The sequence below is a fragment of the Stenella coeruleoalba genome (assembly GCF_951394435.1).
Source record: "Stenella coeruleoalba genome assembly, chromosome: 1".
Taxonomy (NCBI): domain Eukaryota; kingdom Metazoa; phylum Chordata; class Mammalia; order Artiodactyla; family Delphinidae; genus Stenella; species Stenella coeruleoalba.
In genome coordinates, this window is record NC_137169.1 from 73,529,165 (window position 1) to 73,547,090 (window position 17,926).

The 17,926-nt window shown below is 33.0% G+C and overlaps 1 protein-coding gene across 7 annotated transcripts in view; it reads left to right on the plus strand.

Annotated features, from left to right (window-relative positions):
* The window catches only part of PRKACB (protein kinase cAMP-activated catalytic subunit beta), a 141,789-nt gene that overhangs the window by 94,925 nt on the left and 28,938 nt on the right, over window positions 1-17,926 (plus strand). For 6 of the 7 annotated variants that reach the window (XM_079924899.1, XM_079924898.1, XM_079924902.1 and 3 more), the window contains 5 exons: window positions 14-142; window positions 12,056-12,154; window positions 13,186-13,268; window positions 15,984-16,110; window positions 17,455-17,550. In XM_079924899.1, the coding sequence (XP_079781025.1) occupies window positions 14-142; window positions 12,056-12,154; window positions 13,186-13,268; window positions 15,984-16,110; window positions 17,455-17,550 (534 nt within the window). The remainder of the gene's footprint in view (window positions 1-13; window positions 143-12,055; window positions 12,155-13,185; window positions 13,269-15,983; window positions 16,111-17,454; window positions 17,551-17,926) is intronic. The other variant, XM_079924901.1, reaches the window with a different exon arrangement.

The window sequence follows — 17,926 nt, forward strand, 5'->3', positions numbered from 1 at the left end:
CATGTATATGTAGAATAATGCTGGGCTGGAAGATTTTGAAAGGAAAAAAACCCTTGGAACAGGTTCATTTGGAAGAGTCATGTTGGTGAAACATAAAGCCACTGAACAATATTATGCAATGAAGATCTTAGATAAGCAGAAGGTTAGTGTATGCATTGGTTTGGGGTTTTTTTTTTTGGAATTTAAAAAAAATTTTAATTTTAAATTGAAATATAGTTGATTTACAATGTTGTGTTAGCTTCAGGTATACAGCAAAGTGATTCAGTTATATACATATATATTCTTTATTAGATTCTTTTCCATTATAGGTTATTACAAGATATTGAGTATAGTTCTTTGTGCTATACAGGTTCTTGTTGGTTATCTATTGTATATATAGTGGTGTGTATATTTTAATCCCAAACTCCCCATTTATCCCTCCTCCCCCACCTTTCCTTTTGGTAACCATAAATTTGCTTTCTATGTCTGTGAGTCTATTTCTGTTTTGTAAATAAATTCATTTGTATCATTTGTTTAGATTCCACATATAAGTGATATCATAGGATATTTGTCTTTGTCTTGCCTACTTCACTTAGTATGGTAATCTCTAGGCAGAATACTCTTTAACATAAATTGCAGCAATATTTTTTGGCCCCATCTCCTAGAGTAATGGAAATAAAAACAAAAATAAACAAATGGGATCTAATTAAACTTAAAAGCTTTTGCATAGCAAAGGAAACCATAAACAAAATGAAAAGACAACCTACTACAGAGTGGTAGAAAATATTTGAAAATGATACGACTGACAAGGGATTAATTTCCAAAATATACAGCTTATTACAGCTCAATATCAAGAAAACAAACAGCCTAATCAAAAAATGGGTAGAAGATGTAAATAGACATTCCTCCAAAGAAGACATACCAGTGACCAACAGGCACATGAAAAGATGCTCAATATTGCTAATTATTAGAGCAATGCAAATCAAGACTACAATGAGTATCACCTCACACTGGTCAGAATGACCATGATCAAAAAGTCTACAAGTAATAAATGCTGGAGAGGGTGTAGAAAAAAAGGAACCCTCCTACATTGCTGGTAAGAATGTAAATTTGTACAGCCAATATGGAGAACAGTATAGAGGTTCCTTAAAAGACCAAAAATAGAGCTACCACAGGATCCTGCAATCCCCCTCCTGGGCATATATCTGGAGAAAACCATAATTCGAAAAGGTACATGCACCCTAATGATTATAACAGCACAATTTACAGTAGCCAAGACATGGAAGCAACCTAAATGTCCATCAACAGATAAGTGGATAAAGAAGATGTGTGTATATATACACAATGGAATATTACTCAGCCATAAAAAAATGAAATAATGCCTTTTGCAGCAACATGGATGGACCTAGGGATGATCATGCTAAGTAAAGCAGTCAGACAGAGAAAGACAAATATCACATAATATTGCTTATATGTGAAATCTAAAAAGATGATACTGGTGTATTCATTGTTATTTACCTGAAGAGTAAATTTTATCTGCTAGATTATTAAACACATGCAATAGAATAACTTACCATTGACACCTTCAGATAATTTTATTGTTGTGTTTAATTTGCATTCCTCTTTATTGTGACTATATGACACATACAATTAATAGTTTGAGTGTAGGGGGGTACATTATGATTTCAATAATTATTTATACATAATAGGTATATATATGTTTACTAACAAAATATTGAATTCTATATGTAAAGAACAGGCATCTCTATTACATTCTGCCTTGTGGAAAAATGCAGGGGCCAATTACTTGATCCTTAGATTGAGGTAACAGAAATTTAGTGATTTATTTTATGACTTAATTTAATTGACAGTTGAAGCCCTGTTGTTTAACATGATTGAGCTGTTTAATTTAAAATGTAAGTTAAAGCAGGAAAAAATTTGAAAACCTGCATACTGTAACAAATATCAAATCATTATATTATACACCTCAAACTAATAATGTTACATGTCAGTTATAGCTAAAAGAAATTAATTAATTAAAAAATGAATTTTAAGTATTTATCATATATTAGTGTTATCTAATGAATCAAGGTGTCTGAATAATTCACGCTTTAAATATTAAGCTTCTGTTTTCCTAGTAATGACTATTGAGGGAAAGTAAAAGAAAAATGGCGAATCTTGATTTGTTATCTTACAGATATTATGTACTCAAGAATGACATTTTGGCTTGCTGGGATACAGATAGGAAAATGTGGAGGAAACAGTACTGAACGAGTAATCAGGGTTACAGATGGTGGGTAAATTAGTGCTATCCAATAGAAATATAATGTGAGGCACATGTCATTTTGAGTTTTTTAGTAGCTACATTTTTAAAAAGTAAAAAGAAATAGTTAAAATTATTCTTAATTAATAGATCTTTATTTAGCCCAAGGTATCTAAAATACTATCACTGCCACATGTAATTAATATAAAAATTACTGAGATGTTTCATATTCTCTTTTTCATACCAAGTTGTCAAAATCTGATGTTTATTTTACACTTACAGTATATCTCCATTCAAATTAGCCTCATTTTGAGTGTTAAATAACCACATGTGGCTAGTGGCTACCATATTGGACAGCACAGCATTAGACTGGTCTGAGGTTTCAGTCCAACCTCTATTTTTTTTTTTTTCGGTATGCGGGGCTCTCACTGTTGTGGCCTCTCCCGTTGCGGAGCACAGGCTCCGGACGAGCAGGCTCAGCGGCCATGGCCCACGGGCCCAGCCGCTCCGCAGCATGTGGGATCTTCCCGAACTGGGGCACGAACCTGTGTCCTCTGCATCGGCAGGCGGACTCTCAACCACTGCGCCACCAGGGAAGCCCAACCTCTATTTTAAAACAAAAACCAAAACTAACCCCTAATATGAAAAGTAGTAATGGATTAAGTCTCTCTAAAATTAAATTCACCCATACACACGTTTGTGCATCTTTGTCTACTGCCCTCTTTCACTTTATCTTTTCTAACCATGCTTCTTGAAAAAATAGTTTAGTCACTCACCGCTAACTCACTTCCTTTTAATTCTTCAACCCACAACAATTTAGCTGCCTCCTTGTTTATCTCCTGCTTCTTGCTACTCTACTGAAATGGCACTACCATGGATCACCAATCCAGTGACTTAATCACCAAGTCCAGTGGACTCTTTTTGCTCATCTTATGTGACTTTTTTAGAGCCAGGACTGTAGTGATACTCCCTTGAAACTGTCTTGTCCCTGGACTTCTGGAACCCCATGCTCCTAATTATAGTATTTCCTCTCTGGGCTCTTCTTTTTCATGTGCCTTTTCCTGTTTTGTTCTATTTTTTCCTTCTGTCTGCTCTTTAAAGATTGCTAATCTCAATCGCTGGACTATCCACTCTTCCTGTTTTCTTGTTCTGTACCCTCTTCCCGTGTACTCTAATCCAAGCTTCAACTCATCATTGAACTCTACACTTCTGATTTGTACAATCTGAGCATGGAGCTCTTAGAGATCAACTAGTCCTTACCCTAATTATCTAGATGAGGTAATTGGATCTTAGGGAGGGTAAGTGACCAGCATACTTGTATTGCTAGCACAACAACAAAATGTCTCCAATTTGCTTGCTTGCTTGTTTGTTTGAAGCATAATAGACTTACAATATTATATTAGTTACAGGTGTACAACATAATGATTTGATATTTCTATACATTACAAAATGATCACCATGACAGTCTAGTTACTATCTGTCACTATACAAAGTTATCATAATATTATTGACTATATTTCCTATACTGTATTTTAACCTGTGATTCATTTATTTTGTAACTCTTAATTTATCCTGTAAACTCTTAAAGTTCGTATCTCTTAATCTCCCTTACCTATATCATTCATCACCCCACACCTCCTCCCCTCTGAGTTCTCTGTATCTATGAGTCTGTTTCTGTTTTGTTATGTTTGTTCACTTGTTTTTTTAGATTCTACATATAAGAGAAATCATATGGTGTATTTCTTTGTCTGTCTGACTTATTTTACTCAGCATAATACCCTCATACCTCTAAGTCCATCTATGTTGTCACAAATGGCAAGATTTCCTTCTTTTTTTATTGCTGAGTATATTCCGTTTTATATTCCATCTTCTTATCAATCCATCTGTTAATGGACACTTAGGTTGCTTCCATATCTTGGCTATAGTAAATAACACTGCAGTGAACATAGGGGTGCATATATCTTTTTGAATTAGTGTTTTTATGTTCTTTGGAAAAATACCCAGAAGTGGAATTGCTGGATTGTATGGTAGTTCTACTTTTAATTATTTGAGGAACCTCCATACTGTTTTCCATAGTGACTGTACCAGTTTACATTCCTACCAACAGTGCATGAGGGTTCCATTTTCTCCACATCCTTGCCAACACTTGTTATTTGTGTCTTTTTTATAATAGCCATTCTAACAGGTGTAGGGTTATATCTCATTGTAGTTTTGATTTGCATTTCCCTGATAATAAGTGATGTTGAGTATTTTTTCATGTACCTGTTGACCATCTGTGTGTCATCTTTAGAAAAATGTCTACTCAGGTCCTCTGCCTATTTTTCAATAGGGTTGTTTTTTGATGTTGAGTCTTATGATTTTTTTTTTAATATCTTGGATATTAACCCTTTATCAGACATTGTTTGCAGTTATTTTCTCCCATTCAGTTGGATGCCTTTTTGTTTTGTTCATAGCTTCCTTCACTGTGCAGAAGTATTTTAGTTTAAGGTAGTCCCATTTGTTTACTTTTGTTTTTGTTTCCCTTGCTTGAGGAGACATATCCAAAAAAACATTGTTAAGACAGGTGTCAAAGAGCATACTGCCTATGTTTTCTTCTAAGAATCTTATAGTTTCAGATCTTACATTTAAGTCTTTAATCCATTTTGAGTTTATGTTTGTATATGGTGTGAGAAAATAACCCATTTTGATTCTTTTGCATATAGCTGTTCAATTTTTCCAGCACCGTTTATCAAAGAGACTATCTTTTCTCCATTGTATATTCTTGCCTTGTTTGTTGTAAATTAATTGACCATATAAGCATGGGTTTATTTCTGGGCTTTCTATTCTGTTTCATTGGTCTATGTGTCTGTTTTTATACTAGTTTCATACTGTTTTGATTATTGTAGCTTTGTAGTATACTTTGAAATCAGCAGGCATGATACCTGCAGCTTTGTTCTTCTTTCTCAAGATTGTTTTGGCTATTCAGGGTCTTGTTTACATATAAATTCTAGAAATATTTGTTCTAGTTCTGTGAAAAATGCTGTTGGTATTTTGATAGAGATTGCATTGAATCTGCATATTGCCTTGAGTAGTACGGCCATTTTAAGAATCTTGAGTCTTCCAATCCATGAGCTCAGTGTATCTTTCCATTTGTTTGTGTCATTTTTAATTTATTTCATCAATGTGTTTTAGTTTTCTGAGTACAGGTTTTTACCTCCTTGGTTAGATTTATTTCTAAGTGTTTTATTGTTTTTGATGCAGTTGTAAGTGGGACTGTTTTAATTTCTCTCTCTGATAGTTTGTTGTTAGTGTATTAAAACACAAAAGATTTCTATACATTAATTTTGTGTCCTGAAACCTTACTGAATTCATTTATTATAATAGGCTTTTTTGTGGCATCTAAAAAATGCAGGGGTGAAGCAAGAATGCAGAGCCATTAGAATGCATTCAAACTTAAGAGATTATCAACTTAAATAACCACATATATGTATAGGTTGTTATATATAAACCTCCTGGTATCCACAAACCAAAAATCTGTAATAGATACACACACAAAAAAAGAGAAAGGAATCCAAACATAACAGTAAATATAGACATCAGATCACAAGGGAAGAGAGCAAAAGAAGAAGAAAGAAACAAAAAAAAACTACCAAAAAAACCCACCTGAAAACAGTTACCAAAATGACAATAAGTACGTATCTACCAATAATTACTTTAAATGTAAATGGACTAAATGCTGTAGTCAAAAGATAGAGTGGCTGAATGAATAAAAAACAAGACCCATATATATGTTGCCTACAAGAGACTCACTTCACATCTAAAGACACACACAGACTGAAAGTGAGGGGATGGAAAAAGGTATTCCATGCAAATGAAAATGAAAGCTGTGGTAGCAATATTTATATCAGACAAAATAGACTTTAAAACAAAGACCATAACGAGACATGAAGGACATTACATAATGATAATTGGGTCAATGCCAGAAGAAGTAATAATAATTATAAATATATATGCACCCACCATAGGAGCAGCTAAATACATATAGCAAATATTAACAAACATAAAGGGAGAAATTGATAGTAACATATTAATAGTAGGGGACTTTAATATTCCACTTACATCAATGGACAGATCGAGATAGAAAATCAATAAAGAAACACTGCCCTTAAGTGACACATTATACTAGATGGGTTTAATAGCTATATATAGAAAATTCCATCCCAAAGCATCAGAATACACATTCTTTTTCAAGCACACATGGATATTCTCCAGGGTAGATCAATGCTAGGCTACAAAACAAGTCTTAATAAATTTAAGAATATTGAAATCATATCAAGCATCTTTTCCAACTACAATTATATGAGACTAGAAACCAACGACAAAAAAAAAGTACAAGCAACACAAACACATGGAAGCTAAACATAGTGCTACTGAGCAACCATTGGGTCACTGAAGAAATTAAAGTGGAAATCAGAAAATACCTGGAGACAAATGAAAATGAAATGCAATGATCCAAAATCTGTGGGACACAGTAGAAGCATCTCTAAGAGGGAAGTTTATAGTGATACAAGCCTCCCTCAGGAAACAAGAAAAATCTCAAATAAACAGCCTAATCTTACACCTAAAAGAACTAGAAAAAGAAGAATAAACAAAACCCAAAGTTAGTAGAAGAAAAGAAACCATAAAGATCAGAGCAGAAATAAATGAAAGAGAGACTGAAAAAAACAATAGAAAAGATAAATGAAACTAAGAGCTGTTTCTTTAAAAGATAAGAACCTTTAACCAGACTCATCAAATAAAAAGGAGAAAGGGTCCAAATAAATAAAATCAGAAATGAAAAAGAAGAAGTTACAACTGACACCACAGAAATACAAAGGATCGTAAGAGATTACTACGAACAATTACATGCCAATTGGACAAACTAGAAGAAGTGGATAAATTCCTAGAAGAGTACACTCTCTCAAGACTGAATCAGGAAGAAATAGAAAATATGAACAGACCAACTACCAGTAATGAAATTGAATCAGTAATTAAAAAAAAAAAAATACCTCCCAACAACAAAAGTTCAGGACCAAATGACTTCATGGGTGAATTCTACCAAACATTTGAAGAAGAGTTTACATCTGTCCTTCTCAAAGTATTCCAAAACATTTCAGAGAAAGGAATGCTTGTGACCTTATTGAATGAGGCCAGCATCACCCTGATACCAAAACCGAAAAAAGACACCATAAAAAAAGAAAACTGTAGGCCAATGTAACTGATGAACACAGACGCAAAAATCCTCAACAAAATATTAGAAAACCAAATTCAATATATTAAAAAGATCATACACCACGATCAAGTGGGATTTATCCCTGGGTGCAAGGATGGTTCAGAATCCACAAATCAATCAATGTGATACACCACATTAACAGATTGAAGAACAAAAATCATATGATCATCTCAATAGATGTAGAAAAAGTTTTTGACAAAAAAGCTTTTGACATGAACATCCATTTATGACAAAAACTTTCAACAAAGTAGGTATAGAGGGAACAATACCTCAACATAATAAAGGCCAAAAATGACAAGCCTACAGCTAACACTTATACTCCCTGGTAAACTGAAAGCATTTCCTCTAAGATCAGGAATGAGATAAAGATACCCACTCTGTCCACTATTATGCAACATAGTATTGGAAGTCCTAGCCACAGCAAACGGACAAGAAAAAGAAAAAGAATCCAAATTGGAAAGGAAAAAGTACAACTGTCACTGTTGGGAGATGACACGATACTATATCAAATTTATATGTTTTTTATTAAACCTATTATTAAAATGTTATTATCTGTATAGTCCCTCATATTTTTTGTTAAGATGTTAACAGAATGTACTCTAGTCAAAATATTAAAAGGATTACAAACGATACCATTTTTATGCTTTAAAGTATTTAGGGAAGTTTCAAATTTCTTTTTTAGTAAGGTAGTGAGAAGTAAGATAAGTTACTGAGAAGATTAACTCATTGATTAAATATTGGTGAAAGAGCATTTTCCAGAAGAATAGCTGCCATTTGAAGTCATTTCTACTGCGGCAATGTTCTGGATCTATTCATAATTAGGACAAAGTGTTTATGTTCTGAATTTTTTTCAAGTTTATTTACTGTAATTTGCTAAAGATAAGTAATAAAATAACACTCCATAATAACCTTTTTGCCATAAATCTTTCAATTAACTCTTTTTGGCTTCTATCTTATAGTGTATGGAGCATGGGGAAGAAAATCAGTGCAGAAATCAAGGAAATCTCATTTCTTTATTCCTTACTATATGTCTAGCATTGCTAGGTACTTTATATTATTGTATCAGTGAATCTTCCCAACAACTTTGTGTGACATTAATTTCCCTTTTAAGCCCATAACCTATTTAAGTAATTTTTCCAAAGTCAAACAGCTAGTAAGATGAACTAGGAATTTGCACAAGCTTTGTCTGATTTCTATGCCTCCACTCCTTGTTTAATTTTTCCTTTGAAATGTATTTGTTATCCCTAAGATTCTTTCTACCACCACATAATTTGGTCTCTCACTAACGTTAACTGGGCTTTCACAATAGCATCTTAATTAATTTTCACAACCCCACACTTTTCCCCCTGTACTAATTCACCCTCCTCGTTGCCAGTGAAGTTTTCTTACCATATCATATCATTTCACTTAGTCAGAAAGCTTCCTGATGTTTATTAAATGAAGCCAGAGCTCTGCAGCCTACTTTCAAGCACTTTATAATTTTCTTCCAGACTCCACTATAGGCTTATTTGACACTTTTCCTACATGTCCTCTATTCTCTACTTCTCTGATTGAAACTTGACTCACAGGAGTATTTGGTGCTCTGCTGGGTGGTGCAGGGTAATATGCAGTGATACATGGCCTATCTTCTATATTAATATCTTCTCAAGTGTTTGGCTAAAAAAAAGTCAGCTGATAAGTAATTATTTAGAAGTGCTTTTAAATATATATATTTAAATTAACATAAATATTAAGAAGTAAATATAAATTTTATTTGAATTTTGAAAATAAAACATGGGCTATATTCCCAGGGGTACGTGTTAATTTTCTCTGCCATTCTGGCATACTTCATCACCAAATTTTGAGAAGCACTGTCCTAAGCTATTACCAAATGGAATTAGCAATCAGACTTACCTTTTTTTTTCTTTCCAGTTTTAATGATATATAATTGACATATAGCCTGTATTAGTAATGATTTGATTTATATAATAACATCATGAAATGATCACCATAATAAGTTTAGTGAATATCCATCTTCTGATAGAAGCAAAATAAAAGAAAAAGAAAAAAATTTTTTTCCTTGTGATGAGAACTCTTAGATTTACTCTCAGCAGCTTTCATATGTAACATACAGCAGTGTTAATTATATTTATCATGTTGTACATTACATCTCTAGTACTATTTATCTAAGTATAGAAGACTTATCTTTCTATATTTTCCCCCTTCAGGTAATGGTTCTGGATATTAACCCTGACTGTACTACTCCTCTATGTTTTTCTAACCTTTGATATCTATCCATCTTTAAGACCCAGCTGAGCTCTCACCTTTTTTAATAGATTATAATAACAATTGACATTTATTGAGCTTTTACTTTGTGTAAAGCACTGTGTTAATCACTTGACATGTATTGTGCTACACAGTCACTTTCAAAGTAGGTATTATAATTATCATCAGCATTTTATAAAGAATCTTGGACTCAGAAAGATTATGTACTAGACCTAATGTAAACATTTTCTCCTCTGAAGAGTTATAACATCATAACTCTCATTTGGCAGTTATTCATAAATTGCTGTTCTCATATTTATGCATCATACTTTCAAGTAAATTTTATGGAGCATGAAGGGAGATACTCTCTTGTCCTTATCTCTGTTGCACTTGTGCCTTACATGTAGTAGATATGCATATTTAAAAGTAAATTAAAATTTAATTAGTTAATTTTAAAAATTAATTTAAAAATTAACCAACATTATTTGCTTTGCCAGCTCATATGTCTTAGATTCATTTTAATTGTTATGCCCCCCAACATACACACACATTTGGCTTAAGGCTATAATGCAGAAAGCCTCTCTGTTACAGTTTTCATTACTTATTTCACAAAGTAACACATTGTCTATGCCTAACTAAAAACCCAGTGTATATTGTAATACATAAAAGTAAACACTGGTATATCCAAACAATGGAATGTTATTCAATGCTAAAAAAAAGAAAAATGAGCTATCAAGCCATGAAAAGACATGGAGGAAACTAAACGCATAAACTAAGTGAAAGAAGCCAATCTGAAAAGGCTAAATAAATACTATATGATTCCACCTATGGAACATTCTGGAAAAAGCAGAACAATGGAGACAGTAAAAATACTAGTGGTTGCCTGGTTTTGATGGGAAGGGAGGGTTGAATAAGTGGGACACAGAGGATTTTTAGGGCAGTGAAACTACTCTGTATATTATAATGGTGGGTTCATGTCATTACACATTTGTCCAAACCCATAGAATGTACAACACCAAGAGTGAACCCTAATGAAATTAATGGGTGATAATGATGGGTCACTGTAGGTTCATTAATTGTAACAAATGTGCACTCTGGTGAAGAATGTCGATAATGGAGGAGACTATGCATGTGTGGAGGCAGGGGGTATATGGGAAATCTCTGTACTTTGTGTTCAGTTCTGCTGTGAACCTGAAACTGCTTAAAAAAAAACCAGTCTATTAATAAAAAGTAAACACAAAGCAACAATAATTCTCCAGCTAATGTTATATAATTTATTGTGATAAATATGAACTAATTGGTTCTGTAACCAGTTAGAATGTGGACAATAGTGATTCATTCACTTCATGTTTTCAGGTAAAAAAAAGCAGCTGAGGTCCGACGAGTTGAAATAACATCTCCAGTGTCACACACTGGTTGAATAGAAGGTCTAGAGAACACAGGTCTTCTGACTCTTAGTCAATTATTCTTTACTCAGCATTATTTTTATACTATAATTTTATATCCTAATAATGGATGGTATCTTTGATAACCTTTCTTATTCATGTTCAACTTCTCGAGTTCTGTGACTACCCCACACTGACAATAAGCCTCTGTCAAGAAAAAATGCCACTTCCTAATGATTTACACATATACAAAACCCTGTTTTTCTTAAATTCAGAATAGAATCACATGTGGAATAGAATCACAGTCTTCATGAAGTCAAGATAGGTTTCTTTCCCTACTATGTACCTGATTGATTAGACAATCCAGTGGAAGCTTGATTAATCCTATATGACCTTATTTGTTATAAAGACATAGTCATTTTTGTCAATATTTTATGGCTCTGCAAATGTTCTTGTATTTATTCAGGTATTATGAAATTAACAGATTGTTCATTTTTACCTCCTGTTTTTTAGTTATTGACTTTTCCTCGATCTTTAATTTTCTTGCTTATCTTCTCAAGATTTAAAATCAGTACCTACTTATTACAGTAATTTGTGCCAGCTCTTTTAGTGGACTATAAGTCATTAGGACCTAAGTATTTTCACATATTAATTTTTTAAGTAATTTATTATGAGTCCCTTTTTTCTTAGCTCTTGCTTCTTTACTGAAAATTATAGTTAACCTTCCGAAGACCAAGTTTTAAACCTCTGTTAGGTTTTTCATTTGAGTCTGATAAGCCTAGTTGGTAGTTATTATTATTATCCTTATCTAAGATAGCAATTTTGTTTATCCAAGTTCATCATGATATGGAAAACTTTTTTTTCTTTTAAAATTATAACAGCTTTTAAAGTTTGTTCAAATACATAAATATATCTTTTTTTTGTCAATTACAGGTTGTTAAACTGAAGCAAATAGAGCATACTTTGAATGAGAAAAGAATATTACAGGCAGTGAATTTTCCTTTTCTTGTTCGACTGGAGTATTCTTTTAAGGTAAATTTTACTTCTATCTAAATGAGATATTTTCAACTTCATAGTTTTTAAATTACAAAGTTATAATAGGATTCTAATCTATATGATAAACCTGGAGAAAATGAATAAACAAAAAAGTAATATATTTAGATTTTATGTAATTAAGTCCTATTGTGCTTAAAAACTTAGGTGACATTTGAAAAGGTTTTGATTCTTATTGAGGAAATTGTTAAAGTTAATGTGTAATTAACTTTGTTAATGTGTAATTTTTCATGAAATGGTATTATAAAATTAAGTATTTTAATTTATCAAAATTCATAGTGACATCTTATTAAGCAAATCTTACACTCATACTAATGAATACACCCACATACCTTCTTCTCTTGAACCTTTGCTGCTGCAATCTCACTGTCGTCTTTTACTTAGTAATTTGTGCTCTAGCCTTTTCATTTATTTGAAGCAGAACAATCTTTGGCCCTCTGCTCAAGCACCTCATAAAGTTGCACAAGGTTTATTCTTTAAGTTGGCAGCTTTTCAGCTTTTTGGAATGATACTTATCATCTCTCTACCAATTGATTAATATGGAACATTTTAGCCTTTTTCCTTTTTCCTCCTTTATTCTTTAAATAAAATGAAGATCTGTGTATTTAGGATGATGTTAAAAATCGTTAATCTCTCTGACCTAATTTAGTACATAAAATGTAAATATTCTTACTAACTTTTTCAAATTGTTTTTTAACTTTTGCTTACACTATAGCATTACGTCATTGCCACAGTGTTTAAGTGTTCAAGAGTTAAGTGTTCCCTGCAAGAGCAGGAACAGCAAAAATCCCATACTAATCTGTGGCAAGAGTACCAGGGGGGAGAAAATAAGTGCCCCAGTGTAGAAAAGTTAGGGCCTTTTCCATTTATTCTCTATTTCCCAATGTTAGTAATGTATCAGATTTTTTAATTTGTTTTTTTCTAATTGAACATGGTGTTATCTTAAAATATTTTCGTGCAAAATAATGTTTCATAATTTTGATTTAGTTATCCTTTTTATTTGTTCATAGGATAATTCTAATTTATACATGGTTATGGAATATGTCCCTGGTGGTGAAATGTTTTCACATCTAAGAAGAATTGGAAGGTTCAGGTAACTAACACTTTACACTCCTCAAATCTTTATATGCTATGTGTTTGTTTTAAACCAAACTTTTAAGTTATTGTCAATGTTAAAAATTTATTTCATTTAATTTAGTAATATTTTAACTATATGAAGAGTTACATGGAAACATTAATAAGAGGCCACATCATACTGAGTTTTAAAAATTAAATAAAAGCACCATGATAGCAGTATAAATATTCTAGCATTGGTAGGTATCATGAGGGTCCATTATTTGAAGACTATCCAGATATTGCAAAAATTTATTGAATTTAGACCAGTGTTTACTGAATAAATATTAATAATACATCTCTGGGGAAGAGGTTTGTGTAAGGATGAAGATAAGAAATAAATATATAGAAAAGATAATCATTGATATCATAGTGATAAAATTATGAAAGTTTGTTTTGCACAGATTTATTCTCCTTAACGTTGTTGCCATGTTGAGTTTTAAACATATATATGTAATTTAAAAGGAGTTTGTACCTTGTCATTAGGTTATTACTAATAAGGTCACACAGTTATTAAAAGAGTTTATACATTTTGTTAACTTTACCTGTGTGTAATAGTTTGTAAGCTACTACTGTTCATTTAAAATCACTATTAGAATGAAGCTGAAACCAAGAGCAGGTCCAGCTTTGTTCAGTATACTGTATATTGACATTAATTAAAACATCAGTATGAATTCAAACAAGACTGTAGATGGTAATTCAATTCATGAAAACATGATGGTAGACTTGGATTACCATGAGATCATATTCAGTAATGGGCCAGAATGAGAGTTATTTTAGTTACCTGAGGCCTAAACCAAAATTCATTTATTGACCTAATATGTACAGGACACCTAATATATGTCAGGCACTGTGCTGATACAGAGTAACTTCTCTTTAATGATTTTTTTTTAACTTCCTGTTGTCCTCTCCTACACTCCTTGTCCAGGCAGGTCCAGAATTCTCATGTTGCCCTATGATAATTTAGAGTTTTACACTGAATTACCACACCTTAACCTGTCTTCAAAAAATATTTTATCCATTTTCTGTGATTATTTCTTTTCTTTGCAACTCCCCACACTCTTATTTCTTTAATACTTAACTTGATACTAAGAGGAAAGCAAGTTGATTGACATAATTCACACACAGGCATTGTCGTTTCTAACCTTTCACACATACTATTTATATACTTGAAAGGTTGCTAACTCCCACCTTAGAAACTTTGAGGCAACAGGAAGACTGAGTTATTGTTGAGCATGGTTCTAATCAGAATCAGTGGAGTCATTACGATTCTCTACTTAAATAGTAACTGTCTAGACTTAAAGCTGCTACAACATTAAATGTTCCTTATAGAATATTTTGCTCTGACCTTTCAACAGTTCGATTAAAGATCTATGTAATGTTTGTGTACCTCCAATCAAACACCAGTGTGGAGATAAACATAAAATGCTGAGTGCATCTTATGTTTATGATGATAAGATGATAAATGCATCTTATATTAACGGGTGTATGAAGAAAATGAGAGGGGACTTCCCAGGTCAAACGTTTCCAAAATTAGGGATAAATATTTCAATGACCTGGATGATTCTTTTAATCTCCCTTTACAGTATTCTCATTCCTTGTCATAGGACATATGGTATACCTTGTAACAGTGTCATGATAGGGCTGGAACTGGAAGGATATTATAAAATATTGCCACAAAAGTGTTTTTCTTCACATATTCATTCTTTTAACAAATATTTTCTGAGCACTTGGTGTGTATCAGGCTAGGACCTTGGAAATATAGTGAGTGACAAGCAAAAGGAGTAGCATATACAATCTCTTTTTAGAATTCCTATTTTTGGTGCTACCAGATCAAACTCATGTCAACCATCTTGAGGGAAATTCTATTCATAGTTAAGGTTGTTCATTGAGGACACAAATCTGAAAGTCATTGCAATATATCAGGAAGATTAGAAGAATTCAGTGTATACACTACAAGATGAAATAGAAACTCAAACTAGAAAACAGTACATCCTTTTGGAGTAATACCCAGAATATGGCATCAAAATTACCATAATCTATCAGTTAATCTGTGTATCCAGAACTGTGTGTATTTACCTAAATATACAGATTATACCTATGTTCAGGTATCTGTATAAATATGCATAGTAGAAGATTTGGAAATTTAGATACCATGATTGAATTTGGTTTCTGAATGGGATTATTGGTATCTTTATTCTTCATTAATATTTTATGGCTTTTTTTCTATAATGAGCATATGTCACTTTTGTAATAGTAACAGTCTGGGTAAAATGGCATAAATCTGCAGATTAATGCAGAAATTCTTTAAGTACTTGAAATTTATGAGAAAGGTAGATGAAATGAGCCTATCATTAATAGCAATTGCCCTGACAGATAATCTAACTGGTGCTTTTCAGTCATTCTCAATGTCTTCTAACATGGCCAATAATAATTTAAATTACAATGACAATCTGAGAGTTAAGTTTTCTTCAACATATGCTGCCCACTAAGTATATCAAAGCATTATTTGAAGATGATTTATAGATTTAGTAAATATTTGGAAACTAACATGTTTCTTTACATATGTTTAAAAGAAAAAAAAATTTTTTTGCTCCCAAAATGCCTCTACCTCATGTTAGTTTTTTTTTGTATAATCTGCTAATTACTATATGTTAACCCATTTTACTGAAATCAATGTTTTGTTTCTTTGTAGTGAACCCCATGCACGGTTCTATGCAGCTCAGATAGTGCTAACATTCGAGTACCTCCATTCACTAGACCTCATCTACAGAGATCTAAAACCTGAAAATCTCTTAATTGACCATCAAGGTTATATCCAGGTATGACTTGAACACATTATATATAATGTATTTGAGAAATACTAGGTAAGAAGTTATATGTATTTAACCACAACTACCAATATTGGATTCTTTTTTTTTTCTTTGAGGGAGACAATTCTTCCTAACAGTTTAAATTGAGCTCACAGTTCCGTTGCTATTACAGAACCAAAAGTTCCATCAAAGATGGAACCTGGGGCTTCCCTGGTGGCGCAGTGGTTGAGAGTCTGCCTGCCGATGCAGGGGACACGGGTTCGTGCCCCGGTCCGGGAAGATCCCACATGCCGCGGAGCGGCTGGGCCCGTGAGCCATGGCCGCTGGGCCTGCGCGTCCGGAGCCTGTGCTCTGCAATGGGAGAGGCCACAACAGTGAAAGGCCCGCGTACCGCAAAAAAAAAAAAAAAAAAAAAAGATGGAACCTGTTTCTATCTCCCTTAGTCTATAGTTAAATATAATTTTTAGTGTGACAGTTTCTATAGCTCAGGAAGGCGAGCTAGAATCTGTTGAGTCAAGCGATCTATAGTATGTACCGTAAGCATTAGACTTCCTTCTTTGGAGATTTTTTTTCTCCCTACATGTGACGTAGGGGCATGTATGGGGCATCGTGTACTTTTGCCAAGATGGAAGGTCAGTAATAGAAATTAGAAGTTGTAAACTGATTTCAGGCTCCTGCGTAAAGAAATAATAGCTAAATTTGTGAGTACTCACTTAGTGCCAGGCATTATTCTAAGTGTTTTTACATGTATCACCTCTTTTAATTCTGATAACACTATGAAATGTAAATACTATTGTTATCCTCATTTTAAGATTAATGAAACTAAGGAACAGCAAGGTCACACACGTAGAGTCATAATTGAACCCCGTCAGCCTGTCCCAAGAGTCCATGCTTTTTAACACTACAGTACAGCTACGAAAGGAGGCCCAGCTACCAATAATGGACTGGTGGTAGTGTTTTCTTTCCATTTGTACTATCAATAGAATGAGAGCATTCCTTTTTACTCAGTTATTAAGATTCTCCCAGTGATGCTTTTGCACTTCTGAGGATGTAATTAAGGGCAGAGGACAATGCTGGACTTAAGGAACACTCCTAGCACTGCTTCATTTTTATTAAAACTATTTTTTTTTTTGGTTCATTTGTTTCTTTGTTTGTGTCAGGGAAAGGTTCTCCAGCATGGGTTGCTTTAACCTTTATTCACTAAACAGTGCCTTCTTGGATTAGTGTCAATTACATTGACTTAATTTTTTTCATGGTGTTAATTTTAACTCTGATTTTTAACTTTCAACTTAGGTACAGTAGTACATTTATTATGAAATAATAAATGTTTACAAGTTTTTTTGTCTTTTATAGGTCACAGACTTTGGGTTTGCCAAAAGAGTTAAAGGCAGAACTTGGACCTTATGTGGCACTCCAGAATATTTGGCTCCAGAAATAATTCTCAGCAAGGTATATTTATAATGTAGTTATGTAAGAAGTAGAAATATAAGGCATGCATCACTGTGGACTTTTATAAAAAAAAAGTTTATTGATCTAATTTTACATGTTTAATCTAAATATGAATTTAAATCTATTTGTTCATAATTACTAAAAAGTAATTGTTTAGAGTCTACCAGTAATCCCATTAACTGGTGATTTTAACTCTGAATCTGAGAGAATTAGTATGAATAAATCTGACCTCTAGACCCATGTTTTGAAGCCAAAAGCATAGCCTATTCATAATTATTCCCAATACAGGAGGGCGAGGAGGCCCTTGCTCTGGGTTACACCAAGAGGCAAACTAAAGACGACATGTACTAGTTGTCAATTCTTCCTTTGTTTCAAC